Raw genomic sequence first — 14,867 nt, forward strand, 5'->3', positions numbered from 1 at the left:
AAACAGAAGAGGTGGAGACTGGGAGGGGTTTGGGCACATCAAACAAAAGAAAAAGGAAGGGGTGGAGACTGGGAGGGGTTTGGGCACATCAAGAAAAAGAAAAAGGAAGGGGTGGAGACTGGGAGGAGTTTGGGCACATCAAAAAAAAGAAAAAGGAAGGGGTGGAGACTGGGAGGGGTTAGAGTTTGAGCACATCAAAAAAAAAGAAAAAAGGAGTGGAGACTGGGAGGAGTTTGGGTTTGAGCACATCAAAAAAACAGAAGGGGTGGAGACTGGGAGGGGTTTGAGCACATCAAAAAGAAAGTAAAAAGAAGGGGTGGAGACTGGGAGGGGTTAGAGGCTGAGCACATCACTCCAGTAAGAAATGCCACACGCTATAACTGAATGAATTTATTGGTTTGCACTGAAGTTGATCACAGCTATATTACAAGGGGATACATCGTTCCTGTTTTTAAATAACAATGAATTGTTTTATCCTGTGTTTTATTTTATTTTTTTTTCTCAAAGTACAAAATAGGAAGGATAACAATAGGTATTGCTTTATTTTTTTTATTATTTAAATCCCCTTCCTGCTTGTTCCACCTGGGTTCATATTATTTTACTGTATATATATTTATTTATATATATATATATATATTTAATCCAAGCCTTTCTTTAAGAGGTACAGTGTAAAGGAAGCATTTTAAAATCTGTGCAAGAGAGAGAGAGAGAGAAAGAGTGAGAGAAAGAGAGAGAGAGAAATGGGGTTGGGTGATAAAAAAAGAGGAAGAAGAGAGCGAGAGAGACAGAAAGAAAAATAAATAAGAAATAAATAAATAAATAAATAAATAAATAATAAATATGAAAAGCTGTGAAGGGAAAGAAGACAGAGCAATATGGAACAATTACAGCAACGTCATGCAAAGAAAAGCTTATGTCTGACATGCACACGGTAATACAAGATAAAAGTCCAAGAACAGGAATTCCCCTTTTTTTCTGGAAGGTTAAAGGTCATCGCCCAAATATATTTACAAAGAAAGAAAGTTTTTCTTCTTTCAATTTTTTTAAACCTGCAGTACACACACAATGATATGAAACTAACAAATATTAATAGAAGATAATCAAGTCCAGACACTGAGGCTAGTCTACATTCTTAAAGTACTTGTAAATTATTATTTTTTTTTTAACATATACTACAAGTATTTTTTTTCCTCGAAGCTGGGAAAGAAAGAAATGTCTGTCATTGTTCACATAGCTCTGAGAAATCAAATGAAATGTAAAGCATATTCTTTAAATTAACCAGTGTTGCCTTAACACAATATACATAACAAACAATCTTTGCTAACTGATTTCATATATATAACCAAGACGTAATAAATTAAGAAACAGGAAAAAATGTACAAAAATATCCACAATCATATCTAAAGTATACATCGGTCTCCATCGTAGAGATGCAACACTGCACAGTCAAACAAAAGTAGCATGTGGAAGGGGTGAATTATAAATGAAAAATAAATAAACAAGTCAATCGATTGAACTGAACCAAATGCAAAATATCGAATACCTCAAAATAATAAATAATACTGGAAAGATCCAAAATCTGGCAACACAATGTTTCAACCTTCCCTACAGCTAAACAAAGTGTCACTACGCGACAATTTATACAGAAGAAAACAAATTTTGAGTCTGTACAGCAGGGGGCGCTGTCATGCAGCATCTTTCATTTGGTGAACCCCCCCCAGAGGTCCATATTTGTAATTGTTCTGCAGCAATGGCATTCAAGTCTGTTAAAAGTGTCCATGGACACAAATCCCGTTGTCTCCAGAAGGAAAGGTAGCTCTCTGCTGTGTTGCTGGTCCTCTATGCTCCGAGCTGGAGGTATTCTTCATTTATGAACACCCCCCCCCCTCCCATAATGCACTGCGGTAACTGTTGCCTGAAGGGCTGTCTTCTTGGCTGGGGGCCTTCTCCGGTCACACAGTGGGCGGTGAAGGGGAGGGGTGGGACGGGCAGGGGTTGGGTTCGCCGGTTCCATGGATTTGCTTACTTGACTTGAAAACGGCCTTCCATCAACAATTATCTGGAGCCACACGGCCACACAGCTGGGGTTGGGGGGTTTAACAACTTTTCTGGACAATTCCTGGCAGTAGAGTGGAAACAAGTCATGTCATCATAAAATGAGCAGAAGAAGAAAAAATGGTGCACAAAAAAAAATAAAAAATGAAAAACTGTTGATGGCACAGTAAAGATATGTGCCACCGCGCTTCAGTTAACTGTCTGATTGACATCTCTCTCTCTCTTTCTCGCTCGCTCGCTCGCTCACTCTCTCTATACAGCATATATGTACAGTCATTCCATCGTACAAAATGGTCGATGTAGCGAAGTGCTCATATTTACACCTTACTAGTGCCAGGGACTAGCCTGCTACAATCTGTTGGATTTTGGTGTCATCTAATTTTACGGTTGATCATGTGTCCCAACAGATGTCACAGCCATCTTTGCCTTGTCTTTGCCTGCTGCATACTTAGAGTCACCTCGAGAGCCAAAGTCATTAGCATCGGGCTCATGTCGCTTGCTGTTTGCACCATGCTTGGAGGGTGTACCCGGCTGCTGGGCCAACTGCCCATTCTTCTCGTCTGAAAAAAGTTGTTTAATTACGTCAAAGAAGTTACTCAATGGGCTGCCTAGGTACACAAACAGGGAAAAAAGGAAGAAGAGAGAGAGAGACAGACAGAGAAAGAGAGAGAAAGAGAGAAAGAGAACAAACAAACAAATGAACAATGGGCTTTACGAGCAGAGAAGGGGCGAGTGAGACCCAGAGCCACAGAATGGACCAGGTGTGGACAGTGCAGGGATGGCTGATGGAGCGCATGGTAGAGGTAGAGGGTGAGGCATCTGAAGCATCTCCATGATGACCCCTCGTTTAATGCCCGGCACAGCACAAGAGCTAGAAAAATCACAGCCAACAAACATGAGACCATAAGGCAATAGCTCCAGAGAAGTTGGGGCAACAAGGCAGTCAGCTAGGGCAGCAAGTTCGAATAAAGATGGAAAACTGCCGAACAATACATACGTCACTCCCATAATAAACCAAGCACACTGAACAACAAGAGAAGACCCCATACAACATTACCCAAGTCATCAATTGTGTGTAATGGTAAAATGCTGTCCTCCCTGACCTCACCATAAATGATGAAACAGCCTTTAAAAGAGGAAGACCAAATTCTTGAGTGGTAGATGGTGGAAACCACATCAATGTGGAGGAGAAATGCCAAGATGGGCTCTGGCAAGCAAAACAAGGCCCCCAAGAAATAAACCACGATCCAAGAAGGACACCTGAAATCCCCACTGCCAAACCATGATTAGTCTCTGAAGCTTCCAGAGTGGGTGTTAGATGACCCCCCAAGCTATCAGGATTCAATGATAACCACATCCAAACCTCAATACATAAATGGAATGACCTGATTTTATTGAGTTATCAATGATGAACGCCAACCCATCTGTGACAGTAAAAAACGCCAAAAGGGACTCCATCTGCCATTCTTAAACTGGGATGGACAACTAAGGGGGCAAATACATTGATTTGAACACAACAGGGAAATGACTGGTTTATTAAGAGGTTTACTGTATGTTCATGATAATAGAGATATTCAAAAATAACTCCACCACCATAAACCATGTGCACTGTGATGCAAAAAGTTAATAAACAGGTTACCAAGCAATGGCTTGAGAAATGACTGAGGGGCAGAGCCAAAGTTGTTGGCACTCCCTCGATTGTCCTAAAATACCCAACAGTTCTGTGTAGATAGTAATGTTTATTTTACAGTGTTGGGTGACAATGGTACAGAAGCTGAGAGAGGATGTGCAATATCGTTATTTTTTAAAATTGTCTCCTCGAGATAACAGACTAATTTTATCACGATCTAGAGAAAACAATCTTTGTTTTCTTGAGATAACGGAATAATTTTATCGAGATGTCGAGAAAACGAAAATTTGTTTTCTTGATATAATGGAATAATTTTATTGCAATCTCAAGAAAACGAACTTTGTTTTCTTGAGATAACGGAATAATTTTATTGAGATGTCGAGAAAACAAAAATTTGTTTTCTCGAGATAATGGAATAATTTTATCGAGATGTCGACAAAATGAAAATTTGTTTTCTTAATATAATGGAACTAGCCATGTGCGCACAACTATGTTGCGCGTGTTAAAGTTGTCTGTGAAGGGCTCCCTGTTTAAACACGGCTGCCAGTCGTGAACTGGGCCCTTCGTCGCACAGCATTATGATTTTTTATAAGGGAAACAAAATTACAAAACAAAACCCTTGGACATTGATTTGATAGGAACGGGCTACTCGGAGTCACTGTCCGAATAGTAATTATGTGGTGGGGAGGAGCATTTCTGCTTCTCCCCGTTCACAGTCCGTCTCGTTTTCACAACGCTGTTGTTTCCTCTCACGATCTCTTCTCAACCTTTCTCCAATCTCGCAGGTTGCTTTGTGGTAATCCAAAGAGTAAGGAAGAACCAATGTTTCTTTCTTGAACTCCAAACGCCGACTGATGGAAAATCACAGAAATGTGTCCGACTTATATACTCTGACTGCCGACTCCAAGAAGCGGGTGAACATTCGATTTGGACGAAGTGCTGCCAACGACGGTGGATAGAAACAGAAAAAAACACAGTCTTGACAATGAAGCAGGTGTCAACGCCAGATCTAAACACAAGAGTGGTATTGACAGTGTTTGTAAAGAAAAGTAACAACCAAGGCAGTGTCAGGGGAACATGAATTCGCGGACAAACAAAGATCAAGATCCAAATGAAGATTATATATAAAGATTAGTTAATTTAAAGCACAACTATTTGTTTAGTTTGAATGTCTGTGTTTTGAGGTGTGACTGGAGTACTACAGTCTTCAGTAGTATAAGCCTGGAGGAGATTCTTAATGCAATGCCTATGTTTTAGCTGTCTCTCTACTGCCATCTAGTGCTTCTTCTTCTAATTCATTCGCGGACAAACAAAGATCAAGATCCAAATGAGATAATTTTATCACAATCTCGAGAAAACGATCTTTGTTTTCTTGAGATAACGGAATAATTTTATTGGGATGTCGACAAAATGAAAATTTGTTTTCTTAATATAATGGAATAATTTTATCACAATCTCGAGAAAACGATCTTTGTTTTCTTGATATAACGGAATAATTTTATTGGGATGTCGACAAAATGAAAATTTGTTTTCTTAATATAATGGAATAATTTTATCACAATCTCGAGAAAACGATCTTTGTTTTCTTGAGAAAACGGAATAGTATTATCGAGATGTCGAGAAAACAAAATTTGTTTTCTTAATATAATGGAATAATTTTACCGTGATCTTGAGAAAACAAAACTTATCAGCTAAAGCCTTGCTAACTGTCTTCTTAAATGACGGACACTAACGTTATTATTTTCTAAACTGAGGGATAAACATATTTCAGCCTGTGTGAGTCCTTGATTGAACCAAAATGTGACGCGCTGATCAATACAGTTCTGCTCTTCTGCCATTTCAAACAGGACGTGGTTTCAATAAGCTAAACATTAAACGTTAGATACAATTATTTCAGAATTTCGAGAAAACAAGATCTTTTGTTTTATCGAGATCTCGATAAAATTATTCTGTTATCTCAAGGAAAAAAATTTAAAAAATAACGATATTACATTCTCGGCTTCCATACAATGGAGAAATGAGGAAAAGGACAGAAACCCCCCCCCCCCAAAAAAAAAACACTATAACAGATCTTCAGATGCAACAGAGGGACTGCAGTGGCTCACCGCCAGCTTGGTGGGATAGGAGGAGCTACTCCGAAGAACCTAAAGACCCTGACTCTTCTCAGAGTCTCTAAATTGACCATGTTTGCAAAAAGACCCATTTCTGATAAAGAGTCAATTGATCAACCAAGTCCTCTTTGACCAAAATGATGACTGGCCATGTTCATTTTCAGCAAGCTGAAGGGTACCCAAAATGCACTCCAAAAAAAGTCAAGCGGTAACTAATGCCATACTATATTATCAAAATGGCCTGCACTCCACCCATCATCAACTACTGGACTATCTGGTGATCAAATGTCAGCAAAATCCCAAATAGGGAGTGATCAGGCATGGCAGTGACATATTTATGACCTCCTCCATCTTTACTGCCTTGTACACCAAGCTTTAGAAGATGCCTACCACAATAAAAGATGTTCAGTGACAGTAATGCCATGTGGGACTTCATCGTTTCTATGGCTGACACTGAATGGGGGGCACATACTACACAACTGCAAAGTATGACACCTTTCTTTATCATGGAAGCGCTTTGAGATGCTTCACCCCATAACACTATTGAGGCCAAATCTGAAGTGGCTTTGGGAGTCTCATCTACTTTAAATGGAATTAAATGACAGACTGAATGGAGTCATGCTTGGGTTGTCACCTGGCTCCAGTTTTGTGGGACAGGTTTCTCTTTATTGGGTTTCTCTACTTCACTGGATTCTATGCATATGATGTACTCGCCCTGTCTGCTAGAGTATTTAGGTACTCTCTACATACTGCCTTGCCAATCAACTTAATTTTCTGTTACCTGCAATGAAGAGAGAATTGATTTAACAGCAATGGACATGAGGACTAGCCAAAGAGGATGCAAGCAGTGTTGGGTATGGCATGGTGCTGCCCACTAATTAATAACAAGCAGATTTAATCAAATTGAAATCAATCACTAAGTACAGATGGAGACAAGTGAGGAAACCCAAAAAAGAGAGAGTCAGCTGTCGGTGAAAACTGGAGCCTGCTGACCACCCTAAGCCATTCAGCCTTTCCATTTTATTTTTATTTTTAAGTGGGAGGGCTCATCGACTCATTCTAAGGAAAACAGCAAAAAATGAAACTGGGAATCGTGGGAATGCTCTAGGATGTATGAAATAGCAATGCATTACAAAGCAGTCCTAATGGAAATAAGCAACTTTATATTTCATACACTTAGTGCACTGCATACACTTACAAAATGGCTGAACTGTGAACACAGTTGCTGTGCCAGTAAATGACCACAAGGTGTAGCCCTGTCTGCTGAGCCCTTGGTGTCCTCATCATGTCTTCACAGAATCTGATCCTGGCTGAAGCCTCAACCCCTCCTGTCACTGCTCCCAATCTTGTGGTCTTGATGATGTCCTGCTCTATTGACCACATTATTTTGTCCTGTTCTACCTCTGACCACTCTTACATACAGTGTTTGAAATTATTTCCACCCCATCTTGGCTTTCTACACATTTTATTATTATACAGCATTAAGGTTTTGTTGAATGCACTGATCTGTGGGACATCCAGCATCCAAAATGACACTATGAAGGCAAAGTAGACAGGGAATGAGACAAGAAACCATCCACAGCACCGACTGATTGTGCAGCGCTGCAAGCACCATATAAGCACGACGGTATGGGAGTCTGCAGAGTGTGACAGGCGCTATATTAAATCAACATTGATTTCCTGCTTCCTTTGTGAAATTCTGTACTGTGCATAAAAAGAGACTGATGTGATCATAAAATGACCTGTGACTGGGCTCACTGTAAAAGGCACTATATAAAACTGAGACTCTGTAGTGCTATGAAAGATAATTCAGAATGCACTTTCATGGGTTTATAAAGTTTTTTATGACTGTTTATACCATAAAAAGTGCAGGTAAAAACAGACCCTTTTTTGCTTTGTAAAGGATTTAATTTACAATGTCCATCACTACATATAAGACATATTGGCTGCTTGCGTATTTTATGAAGAATTCACAATAACAGAATAAAGACACCTTTGTGACTGAGTCCAATATAAAAACAAAATTAAATTAAACAAAATCTCTATTATAATAAAACAATCTTGGGAAGAGAGACAAGACGTGATTCTCTCAGAGAGACACTTTCACGTCCCGTGAGACGAGATGTTGTGCCAAGAGATTTAACCACGACTGGGGCCGGAAATAAAAGACAAAGAGTAGATGACAATGTAGAACGTCGTAACAGAATTCAAAAACATTGGCGTGGTACACATGCAGAGCAGGTTAGAGATAATGGAAGTACGAAAATTCGAAAGTTGCAAAAAAAATGATAGTAAAGATCACATTAGCGCAAATAAACAGAAATTATTACTCAGTGAAATAACGGAATAGAGAAAAGAGATTGAATATATTGTTCAGATTTAAACTTTAAGTCAGGGGAAAGTAGTGTTTCTTCCCAATGAAGAGGCGTATCCACAATAATAAAAAGACTGGTTGTTTGGCGAAAGTGAAATCCCACGAGAGAAAATTTCAAGCCCCATGAGACAAGACTTTATGCAAAGAGATTTGAAAAAGTCCTGCCCACATCTAAAACATTTACAACTATGCCCACGGTTCAATCATTTCTCATTTGTATGAATGCTATTGTCAGACACAGTTTGTGTAGAGAGAAAGAAATTATATTCACTCACGGGCAGTTATACGTTGCATTGTCACGATGTAATTCCAAACACGGAATCCAAATTCAATGCGATATTGACGAAAAGGTAAAAGCAAAAAGAGATTGAATAGATGGACATAGGTGATATGACAGAAGTATGTACAGTAGATACTGTTTGGCTTTAAACTTTAAGTCGGAGACTTGTAGATCGTCTAATTTGTGCTGCCATCAAGGAAAAGTAGTGTTTCTTCACAATGAAGAGGCCTATCCGCGAGAATTAAAAGTTTTGTTGTTTGGTGAAAGTGAAATCCACATACGCCAGCATCAGAGATTCAAAGTGGGCGAGCAGGGGGTGAAGCCCCTTAGTATTTTGTATGACAGGGACTATATAAAAGTGATTTCTAATATGGCATGCCCCCTATGAAAGGTGGGATATAAATCTTTTATATTTTATAATACATACAGTCATATGAAAAAGTTTGGGAACCCCTCTCAGCCTGCATAATAATTGACTCTCCTTTCAACACCAAAGATATCAGTGGTATGTCTTTCATTTCCTAGGAACATCTGAGTACTGCGGTGTTTTCCAAACAAAGATTTTTAGTGATGCAGTATTTAGTTGTATGAACTTAAATCAAATGTGAAAAACTGGCTGTGCAAAAATGTGGGTCCCCTTGTCATTGTGCTGATTTGAATGCCTGTCACTGCTCAATGCTGATTACTTACAACACCAAATTGGTTGGATGAGCTCGTTACGCCTTGAACTTCATAGACAGGTGTGTCCAATCATGAGATATAAAGGTATTTAAGGTGGTCAATTACAAGTTGTGCTTCCTTCTCTTTGACTCTCTCTGAAGAGTGACAGCATGGGATCCTCAAAGCAACTCTCCAAAGATCTGAAAACAAAGATTGTTCAGTCTCATGGTTTAGGGGAAGGCTACAAAAAGCCATCTCAGAGGTTTAAACTGTCAGTTTCTGTAACTGTAAGGAATGGAATCAGGAAATGGAAGGCCACAGGCACAGTTGCTGTTAAACCCAGCAGGTCTGGCAGGCCAAGAAAAATACAGGAGCGGCATATGAGCAGGATTGTGAGAATGGTGACAGACAACCCACAGATCACCTGCAAGAACATCTTGCTGCAGATGGTGTATCTGTACATCGTTCTACAATTCAGCGCAATTTGCACAAAGAACATCTGTATGGCAGGGTGATGAGAAAGAAGCCCTTTCTGCACTCACACCACAAACAGAGTCGTTTGTTGTATGCCAATGCTCATTTAGACAAACCAGATTCATTCTGGAACAAAGTGCTTTGGACTGATGAGACAAAAATGGAGTTATTTGGTCAGAACAAAAAGTGCTTTGCATGGCAGAAGAAGAACACCGCATTCCAAGAAAAACACCTGCTACCTACTGTCAAATTGGTGGAGGTTCCATCATGCTGTGGGGCTGTGTGGCTAGTTCAGGGACTGGGGCCCTTGTTAAAGTCGAGGGTCAGATGAATTCAACCCAATGTCAACAAATTCTTCAGGATAATGTTCAAGCATCAGTCACAAAGTTGAAGTTACACAGGGGTTGGATATTCCAACAAGGCAATGACCCAAAACACAGTTGGAAATCTACAAAGGCATTCATGCAGAGGGAGAAGTACAATGTTCTGAAATGGCCGTCACAGTCCCCTGACTTGAATATCATCGAAAATCTATGGGATGATTTGAAGCAGGCTGTCCATGCTCGGCAGCCATCAAATTGAACTGAACTGGAGAGATTTTGTATGAAGAATGGTCAGAAATACCTCCATCCAGAATCCAGACACTCATCAAAGGCTATAGGAGGACAGCGTCTATAGGTTGTTAGATTTGAAAAGGAGGCTCAACTAAGTATTGATGTCATATCTCTGTTGCGGTACCCACATTTATGCACCTGTCTAATTTTTTTATGATGCATATTTTCTGTTAATCTAATAAACTTAATGTCACTACTGAAATACTACTGTCTCCATAAGGCATGTCAGATATTAAAAGGAAGTTGCTACTTTGAAAGCCCAGCCAATGAGAAACAAAAATCCAAAGAATTAAGAGGGGTTCCCAAACTTTTTCATATGACTGTATTGACTGCTTGTTCTTTTGCTAAGTACTTGATGATAACACTCACTCTTACAGCTGCTTCACTAAAAAAAGAGACTATTTATAAGTTAAGGTGCCTTGTGATAGTGCTCACACTACAAAAGGCACTATATAAATTTTTGACGGTTTTGCAAAATTTACAAATTTACAAAAACACTTTAGGCATCAGAGATGAACTATTTTGCAGAGTATTTACTATAAAATGTTCTGGGGTGCATTTTTTCGAAGTGAATAATGAATGAGATAACAAGACAACAGAGGTAAAGAACGAGTGAAGCCCTTCATTAGGTCAACACTTAACTAACGCATTTAAAGTACTTATTGTTTGGCAATAAACAATGAAAATATCACTTCACACGCAAAAAGTAAAGAAATTAAAAATTCAATGAACAGGCAAAATTAATTTAACCCATTACTCAAAAATTAGAAATGTGGCTAATAAATACAGCTTAATTGCATGAACAATGGCGAGCAGCGATTGGTCAGTTCACAAAAGAGAAGTTAAAACAAGTTAGGGAGGAGTTGACAAAAACAAAACCAACAAGTGTGGTTTTCAAAGGCTTCAAGGCAGGCACCAGAACTGCATTTTCCACATGGCTAGAGCGCTCTCTGCAACAGTGTGTGTGTGGTTTGGTGTGTGGTGTTCTACCTCTCCTCGGCACTGGAGTTAGCAGATATTCGAGAAGTTGACACCCACTGTCCCCCCCAGTAACCAGAACCAGCAAATCCACCATCCCTTGCCATCTGACACACTACAGAGATGAACCAGATATAAACATCACGTGAACTCCCAGGCCACGTGGGCACAAAGTCTGCAAAAAGACTCTGATGGTGGGTTGCATATCACCTGGACAGTTAGCACCGAGAATCCTTTTCATGTGATATGGATGGGATTCAAAAAGCTGGGAGTGTGAATAGGAATGATCTACTGCACCCACAATGGCAGGCGGCATGCCTGCAATGGTATGAAAACCAGTTTTAGTGTCATGGAAGGCCTGGTATTTTTATTTACTTATCTGGCTGAAGCCAAAGCAACTTACAACATCTAAGAGATATGATTGGTCTCCATTTCTTTCGTTGTAACGGTTTCTTGTTTCCATTGCTCAATAGTAACCTGGCTACTGCATGCACAGATTTGGACACAGCGACCTTGCTGAGACCACAGAAATCCACCTGTGGTGTAGAAATGGAGAACTGCCAGAAGCTACACAGTAGGACTGGAAGGCAACATTCCGGCATGTTCCTCCTTCCAGTTTACCCTGCACCAGACAAAGGAGGATCAATATTTTCACCCCTGAAGAGCCTATAATTTAGAACCTTCTAGACGAGAATAGGCCAACAAAGCTCACCAGTCCTATCCACTTATTTCTTCTAAAAAAACATCAAGTCGAGTTTTGAAAGTCCCTAAAATCTTACTGTCTACCACACTATTTGGTCGTTTATTCCAAGTGTCTATCATTCGTTGTGTAAAGAAAAACTTCCTAATGTTTGTGCCAAATTTCCCCTTAACAAGTTTCCAACTGTGTCTCCATGTTCTTGATGAACTCATTTTAAAGTCACCATCTCGATCCACTGGACTAATTCACATTATAATTTTAAACACTTCAATCATGTCACCTCTTAATCTTCTTTTGCTTAAAGAAGATTTAGTTGTTGATTACTGAGATGGTCCAAAGGGGTTCATGTCCTCCAGTAAAAGAGTCATTTAGATCTGCGACTTGGCTTCTTGGACGGCAATGTCTCACATGGTGTCTCTGGTTGATTTGCACAATTCTCTGGTCAGCTGCCATTGATTGTCATTGCTGAGAGGTGAGTCACTTTCTGGCTTTAAAGGATGTGACTGATGACATTGCGAGTTTAATTAGTTAACTCATTATGTACTCGAATTGACTACGGGTATCAAAGCTGTAAAGTTCCTCTTTTGCACTGATCTATAACCTACATTTTAATTTTAGATTTATATTTTATATTATATTTATGGTGCGACTCAAACCACCTACACCTGAACACCAGCAAAACCAAGGAGCTGGTGGTGGATTTTAGGAGGCCCAGGCCCCTCACGGACCCCGTGATCATCAGAGGTGACTGTGTGCAGATGGTACAGACCTATAAATACCTGGGAGTGCAGCTGGATGATAAATTGGACTGGACAGCTAATACTGATGCTCTGTGTAAGAGAGGACAGAGCCGACTATACTTCCTTAGAAGGCTGGCGTTCTTCAACATCTGCAATAAGATGCTGCAGATGTTCTATCAGACGGTTGTGGTGCGCACCCTCTTCTACGTGGTGGTGTGCTGGGGAGGCAGCATAAAGAAGAAGGACACCTCATGCCTGAACAAACTAGTGAGGAAAGCAGGCTCTATTGTAGGCATGGAGCGGGACAGTTTGACATCTGTGGCAGAGCAACGGGCACTGAGCAGGCTCCTGTCAATTATGGAGAATCCACTGCATCCACTGAACAGGATCATCTCCAGACAGAGGAGCAGCTTCAGCAACAGACTGCTGTCAATGTCCTGCTCCACTGACACACTGAGGAGATCGTTCCTCCACCACACTATGTGACTCTTCAATTCCACCCGGGGGGGTAAACGTTAACATTATATTATATTCAACATCTGCAATAAGATGCTGCAGATCTTTTATCAGACGGTTGTGGTGAGTACTCTCTTCTACGCGGTGGTGTGCTGGGGAGGCAGCATTAAGAAGTAGGACGCCTCATGCCTGGACAAACTGGTGAGGAAGGCAGGCTCTATTGTAGGCACGGAGCTGGACAGTTTAACATCTGTGGCAGAGTGACGGGCGCTGAGCAGACTCCTGTCAATTATGGAGAATCCACTGCATCCACTGAACAGGATCATCTCCAGACAGAGGAGCAGCTTCAGCGACAGACTGCTGTCACCGTCCTGCTCCACTGACAGACTGAGAAGATCGTTCCTCCACCACACTATGTGACTCTTCAGTTCCACTCAGGGGGTAAATGTTAACATTATACAAAGTTATTGTCTGTCTGTATACCTGCATTGTTATCACTGTTTAATTTAATATTTTCTTTATCAGTATGCTGCTGCTGGAGTATGTGAATTTCCCCTTGGGATTAATAAAGTATCTATCTATCTATCTATCTATCTATCTATCTATCTATCTATCTATCTATCTATCTATCTATCTATCTATCTATCTATCTATCTATCTATCTATCTATCTATCTATCTATCTATCTATCTATCTATCTATCTATCACAACATCGACCTATTATTAGTTGCATTTTTGTTATCTGTATTACTGTTGCTGCTGTTATTGGTATTGTGTTGTCCAAACAAGAGCGTCAGAATGTTTTTTGTGGTCTCCATAAGGTGACCTTTGCCTTTTTGTAACAGAATTGCAGGCAAAAGACCAAATAAAGAATGATGTTAAAAATAATAAGTGGGTCAGTTCACTTATTTATTTAAGAATGAGTTTAAATACTACTTTAGTTACACATAGTTTCAGGAAATGCTCAATAATTAACGAAGAATCACAGGTATGAGATAATGAAGTACAGTACTTAGCATTACAAAGCTTTCAGGAAACGCACCTCTATTCTGTAATGGGATTTGTGACACAGCACACTGTGAAAGGTACTATATAAATATTAATATTATATTTCATATTATACAGTAGGTATGTATGTTTACTACTAACTTTTGTACGAATTTAGGTTATTAACTAGAAATGCATAAAATTCATTAAGATTTGGAAAAATTGTTGTGTGTGTTATACACAAAGACAGTGTTTTGTCAAGCTGTTCCACAAAAAAATGATTGTATAATAATGTATTCTCAATTATTTACTATATATAAATAGGGAAGAATGGTGGCAACATCCTCAGTTGTTGTCTGTGTGTGCTTTTTACATTTCCTCTTGATGTGAAGGTTAGGTTAATTAGTGATTTAGTTAGTGATTCTGTGACCCTGTGTGTCATAAACTGGCACTCCTTGCAGGGCTGGTTGCTGCATTGCAACTCATTTAGCTGGGATATGTTTTGTTCCCCTGTGACCTTAAACTGCATTAAGCAAGGAAATGTAAAAATAGTTACTGGTTACTTAACTAGTAACCAATGACAGCTTCTAACAAAATCAACTTCTTTTCCTTTATTATTGTTATTATTACTTGACTGATGCCTTTATCCAAGGCAGATTACAACATTTGGGATACAATTGGTTAAATTACTTCCTTTCTCTCTATTATAATAAAAAATCCTTGGCTGGAAACGTGATCTTCTCGGAAAGACACTTTGACGTCCAGTGAGACTAAACTATACAACCTTTGGAAACGTGACCCGTGAGA

At 39.7% G+C, this 14,867-nt stretch overlaps 1 protein-coding gene across 18 annotated transcripts in view; it reads right to left on the bottom strand.

Moving 5' to 3' along the window:
• Nucleotides 1-377: 377 nt before the first annotated feature.
• The window catches only part of LOC114647337 (serine/threonine-protein kinase BRSK2), a 1,001,270-nt gene continuing 986,780 nt past the window's right edge, over nt 378-14,867 (bottom strand). For 12 of the 18 annotated variants that reach the window (XM_051923430.1, XM_051923431.1, XM_051923428.1 and 9 more), the window contains one exon: nt 378-2,663. In XM_051923430.1, coding sequence (XP_051779390.1) covers nt 2,437-2,663 — 227 coding nt within the window. In that variant the 3' untranslated portion in view covers nt 378-2,436. The remainder of the gene's footprint in view (nt 2,664-14,867) is intronic. The other 6 variants (XM_051923429.1, XM_051923433.1, XM_051923442.1 and 3 more) reach the window with 2 other exon arrangements.

This window comes from Erpetoichthys calabaricus, chromosome 2 (genome assembly GCF_900747795.2).
Source record: "Erpetoichthys calabaricus chromosome 2, fErpCal1.3, whole genome shotgun sequence".
NCBI lineage: Eukaryota > Metazoa > Chordata > Cladistia > Polypteriformes > Polypteridae > Erpetoichthys > Erpetoichthys calabaricus.